Source organism: Patagioenas fasciata, chromosome 4, assembly GCF_037038585.1.
Source record: "Patagioenas fasciata isolate bPatFas1 chromosome 4, bPatFas1.hap1, whole genome shotgun sequence".
NCBI classification, from domain to species: Eukaryota; Metazoa; Chordata; class Aves; order Columbiformes; family Columbidae; genus Patagioenas; species Patagioenas fasciata.
In genome coordinates, this window is record NC_092523.1 from 80,892,372 (window position 1) to 80,911,702 (window position 19,331).

At 45.3% G+C, this 19,331-nt stretch overlaps 2 protein-coding genes across 10 annotated transcripts in view; one reads left to right on the top strand and one right to left on the bottom strand.

Annotated features, from left to right (window-relative positions):
• CCDC158 (coiled-coil domain containing 158) overlaps window positions 1–19,331 on the top strand; it is a 41,681-nt gene that overhangs the window by 15,984 nt on the left and 6,366 nt on the right. For 2 of the 9 annotated variants that reach the window (XM_071808311.1, XM_071808317.1), the window contains exons 14-22: window positions 1,232–1,324; window positions 2,119–2,229; window positions 4,090–4,253; window positions 5,234–5,301; window positions 5,511–5,720; window positions 5,918–6,019; window positions 7,187–7,294; window positions 7,995–8,127; window positions 14,710–14,876. In XM_071808311.1, coding sequence (XP_071664412.1) covers window positions 1,232–1,324; window positions 2,119–2,229; window positions 4,090–4,253; window positions 5,234–5,301; window positions 5,511–5,720; window positions 5,918–6,019; window positions 7,187–7,263 — 825 coding nt within the window. In that variant the 3' untranslated portion in view covers window positions 7,264–7,294; window positions 7,995–8,127; window positions 14,710–14,876. Of the gene's footprint in view, window positions 1–1,231; window positions 1,325–2,118; window positions 2,230–4,089; window positions 4,254–4,826; window positions 4,929–5,233; window positions 5,302–5,510; window positions 5,721–5,917; window positions 6,020–7,186; window positions 7,295–7,994; window positions 8,128–14,709; window positions 14,898–19,331 lie in introns of those variants that run through there. The other 7 variants (XM_071808315.1, XM_071808316.1, XM_071808312.1 and 4 more) reach the window with 7 other exon arrangements.
• On the bottom strand, window positions 10,832–12,525 carry STBD1 (starch binding domain 1). The gene is made up of 2 exons (XM_065836307.2): window positions 12,273–12,525; window positions 10,832–12,122 (listed from the first exon to the last, which is right to left on the bottom strand). The coding sequence occupies exons 1-2, from the start codon at window positions 12,511–12,513 to the stop codon at window positions 11,308–11,310; spliced, it is 1,056 nt and encodes a 351-aa protein (XP_065692379.2). The 5' UTR covers window positions 12,514–12,525; the 3' UTR covers window positions 10,832–11,307.

Here is a 19,331-nt window from a genome sequence, read left to right on the forward strand (position 1 = left end):
GAGAGGGATGTTTTTAAGAACATGGTGGTGTTGGATCTGCCTCTTTTAGTGGAACTTTCTGTTGCTGACATACCTGACTCTTAAGACAAGGCTCTACATTTTGGTCCAACTAGCACATAAATCCCAGGTGCCTACAGGTGAGCTGCTGCTCCTCCAGAAGGGAGAGTCCTTTTCAGCTGCTCTGAATTTTTGCTTTTCGGGATGTAAAGTCCCACGTGAAGTGTCTTTCTCGGATTGCTTCATTGCTTTAAAAAAATAAAATGAGAATGATACTGTACCCCAAGTGTGGCATTTCTTACTTTAAAGGCTTGACAGTGGAAGCTGAACTTTCCTTGTAATACTGTCCGTTGTGCACAGTACTGGCCACAGCGGGGGCAGGTGCTCGCTGGAAACCAGCACGTATGGTACACTAAATAACAATTCTTAGCAATTCCTAAGGGTTGTACTGTGCTGACAGGACACTAGAATATACCCTTACAGAGCATCCATGGTATAAACATTAGAAAGTGTAATTTGCCATCTTGCTCATCATTATTGATTCAGAGTTTATTCCAAAAGCTGCTCTTGTAACCACACAGCCACAGTGCCTTGTGAGCCTGCGCTCGCCGCAGTGGCGCTCACAAAGCAGCACAGAAAGAGAGCCAGGTTTTATTTAAAATAGCAAGGGAACTCTGCTGGAGAGATAAAAGCAGGCTGGTTCATAAAGGTCTCTCTTGCCTTTTGTCCTTCACTGTTTGGATTTAGTGCTTCCTCTCTCTAACTATCCTGGTGAGTACTCAATGAAAAATAGTTAAATTATTAGATCTTCCCATGCCTTTTCAGACTAAACTGTTTAAAGAGGAAAGAGCATTTAACAACTTAACAAAGATGGGTCAACAAAGTTAAGAGCCATCCATTTTAAAACTTTGAGAATAGTTTTGCCTCATTAGCACATTGGAATTATCTAATCCCAGAGGTGTTGGGTAGGTCTAGGACTGTCCCTGGCAGGATTAGCTCCTTCTCCGGTGTTATGGTGTGCATATTATAGCTACTAGGATCACATAACCGGTTGGTTGCCAGTATCAAGAAAGGCATCTGGTCATCTTCCAGTATTTCTATACTTAGAGCAGCAGACAAATAAAATGTCTATATGTGTACATTACTGTTTCTTTATTGGAAAGAAAACACAGAAAAGTATCATCCACAGGAAGTTAGTAAAATTAATTTCTGCCCCTTGTACCCTCTCTCACAGGCATCTGTACAGTTTGCGGAATGTCAGTGCATAATCCAGTGTCAGGAACAAGCAGCGATGCGCTTCAGACTGCAGCACACTTTAGATGTAAAAGTGAGTACATCACTGAAAAGTATGGCTATAAAGCTAGATGCAGTTACTTTGCAGCCTGACTTCTGGCGTAAGCCCATTTATTGCAGAGTACTCGCAAAAGTCTATGTTCTGAATCCTTTTTTCCCCTGGAATACCTCATTACTGTACAAGTCATGTTCATAATTTCAGTTTCTAAGTGTTATTTACAGTAAGGGCATAACAAAATTAAATAGCTACAGAAATACTTGAATATATGCTTCAGCGGTTAAGCATTTGGTTTCAGTGACACTTCAGCATCTTCTTGCAGCTTTAGACAAATAACAGCTAGAAATGTTCATGGCATTATTACAAAAAATGGATTAGAGAGACAAGGTCTGTAGGGATGGGGGATGCCTTTTACAGCCTCAGGTTGTGCCGGGCAGGTTGAGGTTGGATCTGGGGAATGATTCCTTCCCCAAAGGGCTGTGGGGCATTGAAACGGGCTGCCCAGGGCAGTGCTGGAGTCACCATCCCTAAGTGGCGGGCAAAAAGGTACAAGAAGTGTGGGACGGTGTAGTTTTGTGCTGGCCCTGAGATGGTCTCTGCCTGAATGGTTCCAGAGCATATGTTAAAATTCTCCAGACAAATAAAACTTCCATTATTGCATGCAGTTCACTCACTAAGAGCATCATGTCTGAGCACACCTAATAAGTACTAAGAAATGTGTGGAGAATTGAGTGTTGGATGTTAGAAAAGATGTGACTAACAGAGATGCCTGGTTACCAGGGCCTTGCTCTCTATACCCGCTCACTCTGCTTGCCTCATGTTTTCCGCAGGAGCTGCAGGGCCCTGGTTACTCGTCGACTTCTGCGTGGGGCAGGCGGCGGCATACGACGCCTCTTTCCCAGCTGCGCTCTGCCGTCCTGGGCAGCTCCCGTGCCCCTCGAGTGAGTACCTGCTTCTCAGCGGAACTGCAGCGGAGCGGGGACGCTCCCAAGAGTCAGAATAATGTGAAATTTGTAGACGGGAGAGCATTTGGTAGAAGTGTCTAAGAGTGAATTCTTACCACCAGAGATGAAACCATTTTCTATAGCTTCTCATACAGTATGACCTTCCGCATTTCTGGTTTTTTCCATTTGCAAAATCTATGTGAGAACCAAACGGACAGTAGGAAAATCTGTAGATTGTAATAGGAGTTTATCTTGTCTCTATCACCCATAACATTTATGAAGTATTACAACTGAAGTTACTCGTCTCTAACCAGTTTGGTGCTTTACTTGCTGTAAATCACATTTGTCAGTGAAAACAGACTTGTACATAGTTCTGATAAATTTCACCAGCTGATTGACCTGTAATGGCTTTTCGTATTGAAATCTTCCTCCAAGCTGGCCTTCACTGATTTTGACCAGTTTTATCTAAAAAGACATATCATTGCCCTTCTTTCCTTTTGTTTTACACATCTACATTTTCATTTAAATTAGATACTAGTGTTCTGATTTTTTTGTTACAGAAAACATCAACTCAAATCTCTCTTGCAAAACAAATGCTTTGATATTTTCTATATAGATTCTGTATAATTCTCCAGAAGGGCCCTGATGTGTCTCCCACAAAAATGGGTGGAAGTGTTTCCATTATTTTTTACCTCACGATCTGTTCGAGGCTGCAGGCTAGTGCAGATATGTTTAATATTGTCTCTTTTACTTTGTGATATGGTGACAAAGGGCAGTTAATTCTGTGAAATACCTACAGCATCAGGCACTCCCATTCTCTGCTCTTTGAGTTAATCAGTTTATACTTCTGAGGATAGAGGAGGAAAAAGGACCAATTTTGCATGTAGTACCGTGGTAAGGCCCTAACAGGTTGTAGGAGAACTTGATTCAAGGTGTCCTTGAACCTTCTTACTTCCTGCATGATTAATTACTGCACAAAATGAAGCAGCTCGAACACTTGAGACAGAGACTCAATAGCGCGGTTTCTCAGCAGCAATGTGGGAAAGAAGGATTTGGTCTGACTCAGTAGCACATTGACCCATGTTTGTAGCTGCTTCCATCCGCAAATGAGGTGTAAATAAGTGGGAGAAGCTCTTTGAACATGCAAAGTGCTGAACAGTCTGAAAAATCCAGTTCTTGACAGAAATAATTGTTTCTTTTGAACTAGGCCTTTGCCTCAGGTCCTGATCAGTGTAATGAGAAAGTACTGCACTTCACCTCGGAGCAGGGCCGTGACACTCACTGGTTTATAGTTGCCGACAACTCAGCTGTTACAGAAATGAATGCCTAGAAAACATCGATATACGAGTATTTCTGTCTTTAGAGCTGTGTTTGTGTACTGGGCATTAATATATGGAATCATAGGTTAAAAAGGAGAAAAAAGCATCACATAAGCAAAGATTAATGATTCTGGGTACTGAAAAAGGTAATGGTTGTATGGGGGAAGCTTTTATAATTAAAGGCTTGTTTTCGGTTTTTTGACCTTGAAACAGTAATAGTAATGTTTTTACACCATGTATTCAAAATGCAGATGTTAGCCGTGTTCTGCCTCAGTCACATTTAGCTGCTTTCCACATCTGTCAGGTAACTTTCCAGATCAAGACTGCAGTCGTATTCAGAGAGTATTTTGACAGTCTTCAAGTGATCATTATCTAGTTTCCACCACTTCTAAACTAAGCTACAAAACCCCCACCCTGATCTAACTGATAGGAGAGGAATAGAGGGGGAAAGAAACATGTGACTTCGGAAGAGTGTGGGTAAGAGCTGAAAAAGAGAGTGCCTTTGTAAGTACTTTGTAACTGAATTACTTCCTTTCAGATGCCTTCCAAGCCAGGTGTTTTGAAGGAAGAACCGTTGCAGGATCTGAAGAGGATTCTTCAAGAATTAACAAGCTCAGACAATGACATTCCCACTGTGGATCTTGGCAAGAGTGACAGCAGTGGTGGGAGAAAGTCACCTTTAGCCACCGTGAGGAACACAGTGTAAGAACACTATGCTTTTATTTCTGTTGTGTGCTGTGTACTCATATTGCCCTCTGAAACTAGGATCTGGCCATTCTGGCAAGTGTTCAGGGGCTATAACATCTTCCTTGTGGTTTTTTTTCCTGTCTGTTCAAAGCTGAGGTTGTCACAAAAAGCCTGGCACAGAGCAAGAAGCTTTATATGCTGAAGGAGGAGATCACTTTGTGTTTCAAGGATGTATAGCAGGGAGTTTTTGGGTAGATAGGGGTACAATAGCAGAGCTCCTGGTGGAAATGGAGTGTTTCTAAAAGGTAAACATTAAACTGAGCAGGATTTTACTTGGCTGGAACACTTCCAAGTGTCTCTTCATGCTGGTGCTTAAAATGAGTGTAGCTGGTTTTTCTGGAAATTGATCTCTCAAACTTCTCTAGTGAACTCGTATAACAATTTTAGTATGTCTTTTCTTCACTGTTTGAACGTGCTGCCATTGCACTCTGTTTAAAAAACAAGCTGATCGTCTGAAAACGTGCGATGTAGCAATCGTACTGGCAAGGCCTTGCTGTGGTTTTGACAGCGCTATGTTTTGCCATGCAGGGAGACTGCAGCTGGAGACTCCGCTGCTGAAAGCACCATGGAAAAGGATACTTTTGACCAGTGAGAAGTGCTTTTGCTTAGCTGAGTAACCTGCTTCTCCAAGTACTCATTTGGGATTCAGTTCCTAAGGTTTTTTAATATAGCATCGGTCCTGAGCTTCTTTGTATTGTTTTATGCAAAATTCTAAAAATTTCCTGGGAATTATAAAACAAAGCTGTGATGTTACTTTCATCCCTTCAAGAAACAGCTCTGGAACTTAATTTACATTGTTTGCCTTAAAGATAAAGGTATAAGATCTGGAGATTACATATGAGAGCTTCACGTTCTCACCGTGAAGGCTCCCTGGCATTACCAGAGCTGGGCATAATCCTTCCAGAATGCAAGTTGTGCCATTGTTTTGCTTGCAGGGATCCTTCATGCTTACGCACTGCAGATATTCAGTCCCAAGATGTTACGCTGCCCTTTGCGTCCCCTGGTAAGTTTTCACCGGCCACAGTGATGAATGTGCCATGTTGATGTGAAACTGGAATATTACAGAATGGTACAAAAAATACAGCCCAGATACAGGGACCTATTCCAAGGTCATTTATTCAAATGCTATTACAACATCTCCATTGCACTTAATGCAAAATCTGGGGGAGAGTGTCCAGGTGTGTGCTTACAGCTCTTGGCTTGGTGATCTAGCAGGTACATCCATCTTCTCAGCAGCTCCTTGTCACACATCCTGCTCCGAGATGGTCTCTCGGGAGGAGAGATTGAGAGACAAGTCTCCAGTACACGCACTGTTGACTTCCCCACGCGCTGACGCTGCGGCTGGCCCCAGCGCCTCAGCAGAGCACCGACGGCGTGGGAGGAAGTGCGGCTCTCCAGGGGGAGCAGCAGTACCCCAGACAAGTATGTGCGTCCAGTTTACTGATGCAAAGAGCTTGGCTGGCTCTCTTACAGCCAGTACAGTCAAGGAGTTACAAACTGTAGGTTTAATTCAGCCCTTCGGTAATTCTGTAGAAACCACTGGAGTCCCACTGTCCTTCAATGGTTAAATGATTTTTTTTAATATGTGATACCATACTGATGATTAATTTTCTTACTAGCTTCTCAGCCCATGGAAACCAGCATGAATACACCTAGGAGGCTGCAGAACAAGGTGGAAAGCCTGCAAAACCTGGTGGAATCATTACAGACAAAAAACCAAGGTGCCAGAATTTACCAAAAGTATTCCTATTTCATTTAAAATACCCACACTCTGCAGAAACTGTTCCTCTTACCTGCCAAAGCATTGCCTATGTTTCTGCATAAGGTCAGGTTTAGATGTACTGGCAGCGCCCACTTTACATTATCCTGGTCCTAGGACAGTAATTAGATTAACTCTCCAATGCACTGTTGCTCGGCCCCTCAATTCTAATAAGCTTCAAGGTCCTTAACATTTCAAACATGGCAGCTGGTCAGGGGGGCCTTCACATGCAATTAAATGACATTTTTGAGAAGCTGATGATGTTTTCATGGAAATGCCAAGATACTCTGACAGCAGTAAACTCCAAAAACATGGCTTCCCAGCAGTGGCCTTAGAAGCACACCCTTCTTCCCCAGCTCCTTTAATCTGAAATGACCACGTGTCGATGGAGAACTTTTCGAGTTCTGTCCCTGCTCCCTTTGAAGTTACTGGTGAAATGCTCCTGATTTCCTGTGACGGCAGGGGCCAAGTGAGATGGAATTTCTTTTCTTTGTGCTTTTTCTTACTGCACGTTACAGTTGCTTCCCCTATAAGTCTCCCTGCATAGTTCTGGGAAATTATAATTTCCCCACATCATACAGCGCACACATGTCAGGGACATACAAGTAATCTGATTTAGATAAAACTAATCAAATTATTTATTAAGAATTATAATGTTCTCATTTTTATTCTTTGCTATCCATTAAGGTCTTCAATTTGCCAGTTTTCTACAACCATGTAAAAATATCTATTCATTTGTAGTGTATCAAGAGTTACTACATAAAAACGTGGGGCAATTCTTTTAGAGCACACTAAGAGAACTTGTTTCCACGAGCACTGGGCCAAAGGTTTGAATTTCACAGCATCCCGTGAGAGATTGTGAAATCAATAGCATTTTGCCACTTCTTCAGCATTCGACATTTTAGTTTCACGAAGCAGATGAGGTGGTGCCTGTTTATAAGTAGGTTTATCTTTTCTGTTAAGACCTTGCATATAAAGAAATGCAAACCAAAGTGGTATTTTGAGGGCTTGGTAGGTCCAGTGTAATGTGCGGGAGGATATCACAGAGCTTCTGGTGTCTGCACCTGAGGCCTCAATCGTTTTAACCTAGGGTGGTGTTCACATAATCTGTTCTTGCTGCTATTTTCAGCCTTGTCATCAACGATCAGAACTCAGGAAATGAAGACAGACAGAGTAAAGGAAAAGAAGAAAAAGCTGTCAAAGTGAAGACGCTGTATACATTAGTGATTACTTTCACGTATGTACATTAAGTTTAAAATATGTTATATTTTTAAAGATTAATAAACATTTTTAAAGTTTTGTAATTCTTGCCTTTAACCAGGACACGCTATTTACAGTTTTTACTTTTAAATGAGTGGTAAGTACAGAGGAGTAAAAATACATCTAAATGCAGACTTTCCCTGGCACACATTTTCAATAGCTATGTATTGTGAGGGACTCTGGCCACAGGCCATTGCTGACTGCTTCAAGTTCCAGGATTTCTTCAAAGTGTTCTAGTCTGGACTTCTTATACATATAAGAGAGATGTACCAATTTTTTAGTAAGAAAAGGCTGAGCTGTAGGGAAGGAGAGCATATATTCAGCCCATAGCCCAGTGGTTAGAGAATGTCAGTGAAAAGTGCGCTCACACTTGTGTTAAGGGAGCCAAGCTGGAAAGAGTTTCAAAAAACTGCAGGGCTGTGAGAATGGAAAGGAGCAGGTGGAGAGGTATAAAAAGCCAGAGAAGGGACATCTGCCAAGCAAGAAGGCAGCTTAACATCCTTGTGCTGGAATTCAGCGGAGTTGGGAACAGGTCTGGGCTTCCTCCCTGCCAGCAGCAGAAGGGAAAGAATTGGCCTGGGGAGTTGAAGGGGTCATAGACTTGTGGGCTCCAGAGCAGCTCTGTACAGCCTGGACTTGGCAGCACAAACAGCGCTTTGTTGTTCCGTCTTACACAGGTCGATGACGGGAGGACTGTTAGGCAGATCTTGCCCACAGCAGGATGCTACAGATGACAACCAGCCCCCTAGAGAGAAAGCCTAACAGCAGTCTAATATTTTTTGAATGAAACATTTGGAGAGACTCCAAACAGTAAGTTGAACTCACAAAGAGAACATGGGACAGGCATGGTTTTTGCAAAGGCACCTGCGAAGTGAATAGGAAACAGACAAGTTGCGATGCATGTTTCTATATGTGACTTTAAACTGGTTTATGCCCAACAAGAGCCCAGTACCCATTCCAGCCTCAGGCTGTCTGCTCATCTCACCAGCAAGGTGCAGCAGTTAGCATTCGTACACCAAACTACTTCACAAATAGAAGTAGATTGCATTTCACCTCAAAGTAATCAAGTTGTCTAATTTGTCAGAAGCTTGTTGTCAGCAGGATGAGCAGGTGAACTCTAAAGGTAGGGCTGTGGTTGCAGTATTTCTGGCTCTGCCAAGCTGTGAGGGAGACAGTTCATTGTTTGCTTTCCAATATCCTGAGCTGCTGGCTGCTAGGCTGTTACGTCCATGCAGGAATGTCAACAAGAACTTGTCTCACACGTAGCTTCATCAGTCTCACAGCCAGGACGTTGTGTTAGGCAGATGGCAGCCCATTCTAGCTTCATCTTCATGCAGCAAAGCAACCTGGTTTAAATCTACTTTGGCACTAAAGTGAATCATTTGTTCAATAATGAGAATCACCTCCGTAAACTGGAGAAAATACTAATCAGCTCCTCTGATAAAACTGAAATCCAGAGTTCTTTCATTATACAAATAACAATTTACATAGGATAGGGCCTGCTGGGCAAGCAGTGATGTCAATGGCATTATAATGTAGAGGCTGCAGTACAACTGCGGTGCAGGGTTTTAGAGAAACCTTGCTTGATCATTCAGCAAGATGATGCAATCATGAGGACCATGTGTTGTCTGTGGGAGCAAAGTGCAGGGTGTTTAATTAAAAAAAGAAATTGTTCTGAATTTGAACAACTTCTCAGGGTTACTCTGAAACATGTTCAAAATTGCATTAGAGAATCTATTCTAGTGCAGGTTAAGTGGCTTTCTGGTGAATATCTTAGCCTAATACCACAGTTAATCTTCTCAGCCAAGCCTCCAATGTACGTATAAATGTATTCAAATGGCAGTGGCTGTTGGACAAGTTTTTAAGTTGACAATATGTCCATGTGTGAAGAGCTTGCATTAGTGGGAAAAGGAATTGCAAACAGCTTGAAATAATATGTTTTGCTTTGACTTGAATGATTTCTGAGGATCAACTTCTGCTTCAGCTGTATCTCTGTATATTAGGTATATTGTTCACTTAAATTTATTGTTAGAAAATATAAATGCAAAAAAATGCAATTAGGGGGTACCAAGCCTCTAGTTCCAGCACAATTTTCCCTATTCCTTTAGAGCTTTAAATTGCTGACTGAAACCCACACAAATGTTTTATGTACTCAGTAGTGGTGCACACGGACAGCACTTGAGAGCACAAGTTCTGCCACACAGTGAGCATAGTCATAATTAAACAGTAGAAATATTTGTTACAGTAAAGCAGTAGCCCCTAAAACGAAAGGAGCCTCATTTTAATAGTTATTTTTTCAGTCTAGGCCATGCTATATATGTGCTATTTTTCTTTTAAGTTCATGTAGTAAGTAACTTAGGTCCCATATTTATTGCCTGTTGCGAGCTGAGGACACATGTGTGCGCTTGAGTGTTTAAGACCACTGAAGGAACATCAACCACCTGCTGAATCATCAGCTCCATCCTCTCCCTTTTGACTCAGTTGCTAGAAATGGTACCACGTTCCTTCTACACCTGCAATACTACTCACGCAGCTTTCTTTACCCATTTTGTGGCCGTGCCTGCATGAGCAGGCAGCCCAGCCCTCTTTCAGTGAATTTGTTCTGTCCAACAGCTGGTACTGGAGTCCCAGTACCAACCTTTCAGACACTTGTTCTTCCCAGCAGCTCCAGTATGGTCTCAGCAGCCGGATGGCCAGTAACCCTTGGGTGCAGGAGATAAGCCTCCGAAGCCTATCTTCCAGTCTGTTTCACATATTCACATTGCTCCGCCATGCAAAGCAGCTAAGAATTAGCAGAGACAATTAGGTCAGCAGTGTGCTATTGAAGTAAATGTTCCAAACCCAAGTGCTAATTTATGCAGAACTCCTGTAAAACTGCTCTTCAGATGAAGTTCACTCTAGGAAACTAATCTTTGCAAGCTATATTCCTCATTATGGAAAGATGGGCTTGCTGAAGTGGCATCATCTGTTCGTAACCAAACAAAACCCCTAGAAAGCAGGCAAGCACAGCAGCTTTTTGTTTCTGTCATATAAAAAGATAATCTGGTTGAAGCTGGAAGTACTCTACATTATCTGGCTTACTGGAAGGCCACAGCTTTAAAGAAATTGGTGTTGAAAAGCGTAATTGGGAAAAAAGAAATAGAAGTATTTGCTAACAATGTTGTGGTGTTTTTCATAAGTGAGCAGAATATGCCACCTAACTGTGTTTCAAAAGGAATCCTATTCCCTGGCCGTTTTTTTAAAGCCTGCTCCCACCCTGACCAAGTAATTTATTAAGCCCAGACAGTCCTTTCTGACCTTTGCTCTGCAGGATGATCTGGCTAAAGGGACCTAGCCGCCAAATCTGCATTTGAGCTGAGCTGCTTCCTGGACAGTAGGGAGTGGAGACAAACGTGTGGGGATTACACCTTGGTTACTCCAGGGAGTGCCAGCCCGTTCTCAGGAATTCTTTAACACTAACGTTTCAGATCAAGTAACTCACTTCTGCCAAAGGTATGAAGAGTCAGATCACTGGTCAAGTTGTAAAGGACTGTCAGTCTGAAAATGTTTATTGCTCACTGAATACATTGCATAAGTTAAAACACTGAAGTTTCTATTACAGTGTAGGTAACCACACTTCCTAGTATCTTCAGAAGCCCACAGCAGTTGATACAAAGATGCAGCTCATAGTCCCAGTCAAAGCCACACCAGCTCATGCCCAAAGTTCAGATTCCCTGGACAGGCAGCCGCTTGGAATGCCGCTCATGCCTCCATAGCCTCCATACCTTGCACATGTTCCAAGTGTGTTTCAAGCTGATTTCTTCAGGTTGCCAAATAGTTTTCCTAAATGGGGATGGCCCGGATCTGCTGCTCACACAGCGTAACCAGGTCCACGCAGGAATTACAGAGCTCTGCAGCTGAGGTTGTCTCTACTGAAGAGGGGTAAAGTTGAAGGGCTCTGTAAATAATCTAACCAGGTTTGCCACTGGAAAAGCAGCTTCCCAACTCCCATTAATGGTATCCCCACCACTGATGAACGATTTGATCTTCATATCCAGTCACTAGGGTCCTATTACCGCATTCTTCCCAACGACTGACCTTCCCATTCTCCACCAAGATAAATTTCCACTCTACTTTGGTGTCTACCGGTAGAATAATGGATTCAGACCAGAAGCCATCCTTGTCATACTTGAGGGGAACATAGCTGTGCCACTGGCCGAGACACTCGTGGTCACCAGTGACGCCAATCAGCTGGGCCTCGGAGTGGGTGATGTAGTGCACTCGGAAAGTCACGTGGAGATTTTGAAACATGGGGGGCACAGCTGCAACTCTCTTTGCTTTCAAGTCCCCATCAGGGCAGTCTCCTTGTTCCCATTCCTTGCTGTCGGAGTCTTCCACGCTGCCAGTCTTGCCAGCCTCCCCCCAGGCCAGGTGCTCAGAAAGAACTTCCCAGTCTTCTTCATGGTCCCAGTCCTGACTCTTAGCTGGCTGACCCAGCTGCTTCTCACTTGTGTCCTTACAGACATCATCAGAAGCTCCTGCCAAGTTCATCATGCACCATCCATCGCTTGCCTGTTCCGTCTGGGGTCTCAGTTCACCGGCCTGGCTGCCGTGAGCATCAGCTGGACGCTCCCTGGGGTCGGTTGTGCTCTGTTTTGGGAGAAGCCGCTCTGTCTCCAGAGTTTCGGCAGAAGCCCCACCACTTTGAACATGGTTGAGTTCTTTCTTTGGTAGAGCTGCCAGATCCTCTCCTGGCTTCTGAGGGCTGGACAGGGCAGCAGCCTTGGCCTCTGGCAGCACTTGCTCCTTGCTTCCCAGGAGAGCCTCTAAAAATGACATTTAATTAAAACAGGAATGATTTCAGTAACACCATCAGCCTTAGCAGCAGCAAAAACAAGTCCTCGCTGGCACGCCTGTGTAAAGCCAAACACCGCGAGCCGGCCCCTCGCCCCGGCTCCCGCCCCCTCGCCCGGTACCTGCAGCCGGCTGCTCGGCCCCGGCCCGCGGGCTCCGTTCCTCGCCGCCCTCCGCGCCTCGCCCGTCCGAGCGGCCGTACCAGAGCCAGGCGAGCAGCGCGGCCAGCAGCCCCACCAGCAGCGCCGGCCACAGCCCGGCCCCCAGCCCGGCCCAGGCGCGGGGCTCGGCGGGCGGCCCGGCCGGCGGGAGGCGGGCAGCGGGCGGCTGCCGCAGCACGGGCGGGCCGCGGTCACGGGCCATGGCCGGCGCTGGCAGCGGGGCCGGCGCTGCCCCCGAGCCGCTTTTAGCCGGGCCCGGGAGGGGCCGCCCCCGGGGCGGGACGCGGGACTCCTCGGCGGGCCGGCCCTGCCGGGCGGTCCTGGAAGGAGGGGAAACGCGGGGCGGGAGGAGAAAGTCAGAAGTGAGGTGGGAAAAAGCTGAAAAGCTTGCTTTCTGTTCATCCCCCCTCTTTTCTGCCATTTCTCCTTTTTTTTTGCTTCTCTCTCCATTCGGTCCCTATATGTAGACTCTCTGCACAAGGCAGCCGTGCTGCAAGTGTTTTAAACCACAGGTAATGCAAAAATGAAGGGAAATGACATGCAAAAGTTGAGGACTAAATGCTTGAATTTCTTTCCTTTTTTTGCTTGAAAGAGAGCATTGGAGCTACAGTAACTGTGCAGGTTTATGAAGTTTAATTCTAGCAGTACGCACGGCATTTTATTTATGTGCTCTAGCGGATCCGCTGAGGGGGACTGATTGCTTATGCTTCCGATGTTTGCATTGATGAATGTCCAGGCTTTCACTGTTACTCTGAGCAGGGAGATTAATTCACTACTAATTTTTAACTTCTGCATCATAGTCTAATGATTACAATTGGATTTCTTAACATTGTCCTCCTCTGCCATCTTCCATATTACGCTCAGGAAGCTTTTTTGGACTGCCAGGACTTCAGAGTCCATTAGTGCAGAGTACATCTGATGTTCATTTTCATTTGCCTTCATTTACTGCCCAATTTTCCTCTTGGAGTCATGATGTAAAATTTTAATTAGAGGGTTATACAGATAAATTCAACACCAGGAACCCACAAGAATTAGTAAATTATTTTGTATTTGGAACTGGTAATTCTGGAGTGCTGAAGTGTAAAAATGCTTATCAGTCTAGCAGGGGCTGGACTTTTAACACTGAAGATTACCACCAGAGAAGAAGGCGGTTCCATTCCGTGTTGACCCGTTTTTTAAATCTGTTCTGTTATCTTAGCAAAGGTGTTGTCATTAATTGATTTCTAAAGCCCACTGATGAGATTCTGTCTGCTATCTCATTAGAAAAGAGAGTGGCTAAGTGGATCTCCAAATAAGTCTATTTTCAGTGTGCGAACTTCTTAATCCCTCAGTGTCACTTGGAGCAGTGCTGCCTCAGCTTAACAGGACAGTAAATGTCATTTGCATTTATAGAAGCACAAGTGTGCAGCCTTTGCGGTGAAGTTCCCTGGCTGATGTGCTATACGGTGACCTGTGTGAACACACGGAATTCATGATGGAAATATTTCTCATTTCTTTGCTTACCACAGTAGCTAAGCCCTGCTCCAAGTGCTGAGCTTGTGCTTAAGTAAAAATATCTACTCGGGTACTTTGCGTGTGGAGTGTCTGGAGGCGCGTGGAGTGTCTCGAGGAGCGTGGAGTGTCGCGAGGCGCGTGGAGTGTCTCGAGGCGCGTGGAGTGTCTCAAGGCGCATGGAGTGTCTCGAGGCATGTGGAGTGTCTCGAGGCGCGTGGAGTGTCTTGAGGTGCGTGCCAGGCATGCACTGCTTGGACCTTCTGCTCAGTGAAAGACAAGCGCTGAGAAGTGAGGACCTGCCTGGGTTCCTTCTCAATCAATGTGCTTTGGGGTGCGCTCTCTTCTACCACAGTTGATGCTTCAGGGTGCAGCTTGGCCTTGCTACTTAAAACAGACATTTGACTGTAATGAGTTGTGTGAACTACTGAAACTCTCTGCGTAATAGATGAGATTTTCCTAGTTTACTCGTATCCCTTTTCTCTAGCCTTCAGAACAGGGACAGTTCCATACTCTGCATTTCTACACCCCTCGCACAGCTGGGATCATCGGTTAGGGCACCTACATACTGCTGCTCTTTAGGTAATATGTGTGCACTGCAATTTAAAATTCCTGGTCATCTCCCTGAAGCAGAGTGGACAAAAATCTTAATCAGCATGTCATGATGTTAAAAGAGCATCCTTCTGCCAGCCCTCAGCGTGGATGAAGAAAAAAATGGGTGGCTAAGGGAAAGGCACACCTTTCCCTTTCAGAGGCAATGTGGATTTATGCTGGGTGTAACTAGTTTTAGGTGGTTAGGTCATGGTTGTTACAATCATACTTTGGCCAGGTAGCAGGGAAATTGTGCTTTGGAACTCCTCTTAGGCTGCCTGTAATTTATTTTCTATATTCTTCTTTTAAAAACAAGGTTCTCAACAAACGCTAAGCCTGAAGTTCCAGAGCCACTGATCACTTACTGAGTGTAAGAAGCAGAGATGCTGGACAGAAGGGAACTGAGCACACGGCCCAAGAGCTCACAAGATGCTGAGGAGTGATATTCCTGCTCGGAATCAAACACACAGATCGTTGCAGACGGTAACTCACCCCCGGTTTATGGTAGGACTTCCTCTATAGGAATTCCTGAAAACTCGCATCCCATAGAACATGGGGGCCTCTGCCTCCTAAGAGAATTTCCAAAGCAGATTAACAGAAATGCTCCAAAATGCATCTTGTCTTTTTTTAAAGCTTTCATTTGAAGCAGGCGAAGCGATAGTGCAATAAAGGAGCAAGGAGGCAGTTTGTCAAGGTCTCAGAAACATTAACAATTCTGTTTCTAATTAATTCAAGATTTTAATTTGTTCATGTGATCATTTCTGAGGTGGCATTGGTTTGGAAGTTAGTGCTCTGTGAACACTGAGGCTTCATTGCACCGTTGTTTATTCAGTAAATGCAACCATATTTTGAAAAGGCACATGTGAGTGTGAAGAGTGCCCGGCCAGCTGACTGGTGTAAGAGCAGGAGCCACCAGCCTGCCGCCTTTTCAGATTCAGACCCAAACCAGTAGTGTGCGTGTTTGTTGCTACAATTCTAGAAACCACTCTCCAGCAACAGCTGTTATTGGGAAGCCCTGGCCCATGTGCACTGTCTGTAATGAACTGTCTGAAGTTTATTTTGTAAGCTGTGCCATCTAGTGTGGTGCTGGGGAATCTCCGCTGTGGTTTAAGAGCGAGTGAGCCAGAGCGGTGGTGCGGCTGTCCCACTGCTCTGGCTCTGACAGGGGCTCCAGGGTTTGCTGCTCAGGGAGCGCTTCTGAGCCTGGCTGCAGTTCACCGCCCGATCCCCTGGCATCAACAGCTGCTGTGTTAAGGATGTTGGAGAGTCGTGCTCTTCAACAGCCCGTGTGTGTATGCAGTGGTTCTTCCAATTTTACTTTTCTGATAGAACAAAACAGAAACACGAGCAAGCACTGAGGAAATCAAAATTAAGGAGCCCTGATATTCCTTGTGGCAGCACTATCAGGGCACCTGGAATTTCCACAGACAACTCAAGAATGAGGGTTTGGCAGGCGAACTTTATGGAGGCTTGCAGGAAGCTCTTCCTGAGCGTGAGGATGGCACGCGTGGAAACCCAGTGGTGCTTTTATAAAGCTCTGTTGAGGAGGGAAAGGAGAAGAGCTCATAGGTGAGGTTAGAAACAGGTAGCAGCTTTCTGATAACGAAGAAGAGCTCTCGGTGCTTGCACATTGCCAGGCCTTACACTGTGGCTTCTTGGTGTCACAGAACCAAGCAGTCATTGTCACCAGTCAGGTGAACAGTAGGAGACGTTATGCCTCTTATTGTCATTGCACGTGGTGCACAGGCATGTTCCCGTAACCTGTGTGCCCTGTGCTCGTCAGCTCAGCTGGGCTCTGTGCTCGTGCTCCACAGCGCTTGCGGTACCTTCTAAGCACACAACGTTGGGAAGTTTTGAGCCCATTTCTTTCAGATCCGTTAAAGATTCACCCATGTGTTGCTTTTTCCATGTTTTAGAGTCAAGGTACCAAGAACTCTATCTACTCCTAGCAAATTTAGACTGGCATGGTTCCTAAAAAATACAGAATAATGTGTAGTAACTCTCCTTTAATCATATTTCCTATTGATAGAGCAGATACCAAGTAATAGTGCTGCTTAAGTGTGCTTCGGTAGTTATTCCTTGGAGTAGCAATAAAGCATAAGCAAGTTCAGCGCTGTTGATTCTTTCAGTGTGAACAATACTAGACAGAAGTCTTACATCCCACCTGCTATTCTTGTGGAGCTTTCTAACTCACCCATTTGCTAGTGAGGTAAAAGGAGACTGGAAAACAGAACAACATCATCTCATAGATTACAATAGCTCACAAAGTTTGGTCCACAGTAGCTACAATTTAACATTCAGGACTCAGGACACACTGGGACATCGGCCTTTCTACTGCCACGCGAGTTTTCTTGGCAGTTGCTTGACAATTTCTGCATTGAGTCCTCACCCAGCCAGGCTGAAAAACAGGAAGGGCGAAGTGTTCATGTACTTTGGACCTGCATCACACTCCTGCAAGAAATCGTAACCCTGTCTGTCTTTCTGTACCATCCTTTCCCCATATTAATTGAGAGTAACGGGGCTGTGCACGCCGGATGCTCCTCTCTGTGCAACATTGCCCAGCAGCCAGCAGGCGGCACATGGGGAGCACGGCTGACCGTAAAAGCTCGTCCCTTCCACTCGGGACATGGTTTCTCTCCGTTGCTATTAGCTTTTGAAGAGCGATATTTTCCGTGCCTTCGGTCCTAGACTGCTGACCAAGAAGTTGTGTTCTGCAGGGAGACCCTGAAGAACGTAGGGAGAGCAGAGAGGCAGGCAGATGGGAGGTGGTGGGAGTGCTGTCCCCAAATTAGCCCTCTGACTGGTTAGTTATGCGGACACCCCAGATCCAGACCCGCTTTACATTCTCAGCTGTTAGCTCTGCGAGGCAGCCAGTGAAGAGGAGGGGAAGAGCTGTTTCTCATCATGAATCAGCACTGACTTCCACGTAGATTCTTTACGTTGTCAGGCCCATAGAAAAATGCAGCATAAACCATATCTGAATATTTATTTTCAAACAACTTCTAACACAGAGATTTAGCGAAGTCCAAAGTCTGAAGAGCACTGAGCAAACAAATATAAGCTTGAGTTTTGTCATTAAAAAAAGGGTGTCTGTGTTTGTAGCTGACAAATATAATCTTGTAAGCTGGAGAGAGGAAACAATGTATTTGGAAAAAATACCGGAAATGTGGATTTAGGTCCTGAGAAAGAACAGCTCCCGAGGGGACAGCCAGCAGGCAGCTGCTGTGAAGGGCGCTACCATTTCACATTCTATTACAGCGTATTACCTGAGCCAGCAAGCTTTACAGGCAAATGTCTTTTCTTTTTCCAGCAGTAGCATCTCACATACTCTCTTGGCCTTGCTGTGATGCTTATTTACTGTGAAATGACTCTTTTTGTCAGAACTGAGGGAGACTTTAGAGCCCCGTCACCGGTGCCATCACCAGGCTCACAGAAACACAGCCTTTCCACCGTCTTAAATATCGCCTTGGGTTCAGTGCCCCGCATAAACAATCTGCCTTCCTGAGGATGGGTTTTGCTGAGCTTTGTCTGAAGTTTATCACAATGAAGTATCACATGAGCCAAGGATATGTGGAGGAGTGGCACAGAAATGAGGCACGAAGGGCTCTAAGGGAGCTTGCTTTCTTTTCATGAGCACTTCTCTCAGCCCCTGCCTGACTATCTGTTCTTTTACACTTCTTTGTATATCACTGCATACAAGTATTTCATTCTCAGAGGCCTAAGATGCTCTTAATCTTCAGGAGCTATCTTATACCAAACCTTTATAGAATTTCTGAATATGCTGTTCATGTCCTTTCATTTCGATAATGCTTTCCTAAGAGCTGGAAACAATTAGATAGTTTTATAAATCATATGCTTGAATTCCAAATGATGCTTCCAGTTCTCTGATTTTGCCTTTTTTTCTGTCTATCCTGCCTGCTTACCACAGGAGGACTCCTCACAACTCTCTTTGGAAAGGATCCTTACAAATGATCTATAAGCTCTGGTGGTAGAATGTTCATCTCCACGACCCAAAAAGGCTTGATTATAGATCTGGTATCACAGAGATGCATGGGAGTATATTCATCAATGTTATGTACTTCCCCCTCGCCCCCCCAAATAAGAAGGCAAGATATAATTAAGGCAGCAACAGGAATCTTTCATGTGCCTTGAAACAGCAGTTTTGCTGACACCAAATCTGCACACCCCATGCCAAAACTGTTCCTGAAAGTTCCTCTTTCTGAGTTTCGTGTTTGCAGGAGGGTGTCATTGGTCACTTAGTCATGCGCTGCTTTGGTCTGATGACAGGAGAAAGCATCAAGTCCTTTCCCACCCAGTTACATTAGAGCAAAAGGCAAGACGTGAGCCACTGATTTGTGCTTAGCAAGCCAGCACTTGGTGCAGTGACTCCGTCCTGAGCCCCAGGTCACACGCTGGAACCAAGGGTGGGATTGTTTTCTGCTTCCCCCAAGTGTTCCCTGCTTTACCCTGGCTGTGCTGTCGAGGGATCCAGCCAGCCTGTCCAAGGTATTGCAGACTGCGCTGAAGGTCTGGCTTAGTGCTGCCCATCCTGGGGACCAGCGCTGCTTTTGGCCACAGGATATTCAGTCCTCAGAATCGAGGCTGGCAGGCACAATGGAGCACAGCGTTGCGCTGGGGCTGGCGCCCAGGGTCTGACAAGAGCTGGAGACAGATGGGCTGGGTTCTGCAAGATGCACAGCCCTAGGAGCAGCAGAAGTACGCTGGGCTGTGTGCCTTCCCGAGGACAGCGGAGGTGGACGGGCCGTGCAGTGGGGTCTGCCGCAGAGGCAGGAGCCGTCACACACACACACAGCCTCATTGTATCAGCTGATAGACACGAGCTGTTTGTGTCTAGGCTGACACACAGAGCATTTGTTCAGTAGCGGCTGCCACCGACTAGCCAGGGGTAGGGCTAGGGGCTCGCAACAACTCGTTCCA

Excerpts from the sequence above, each read along its gene's own strand:
- STBD1 (XM_065836307.2), bottom strand. The coding sequence starts at position 12,513 with ATGGCCCGTGACCGCGGCCCGCCCGTGCTGCGGCAGCCGCCCGCTGCC. Across the intron at positions 12,123-12,272 it reads GGCCGAGCAGCCGGCTGCAG|AGGCTCTCCTGGGAAGCAAG; the intron begins GTACCGGGCGAG and ends TGTCATTTTTAG.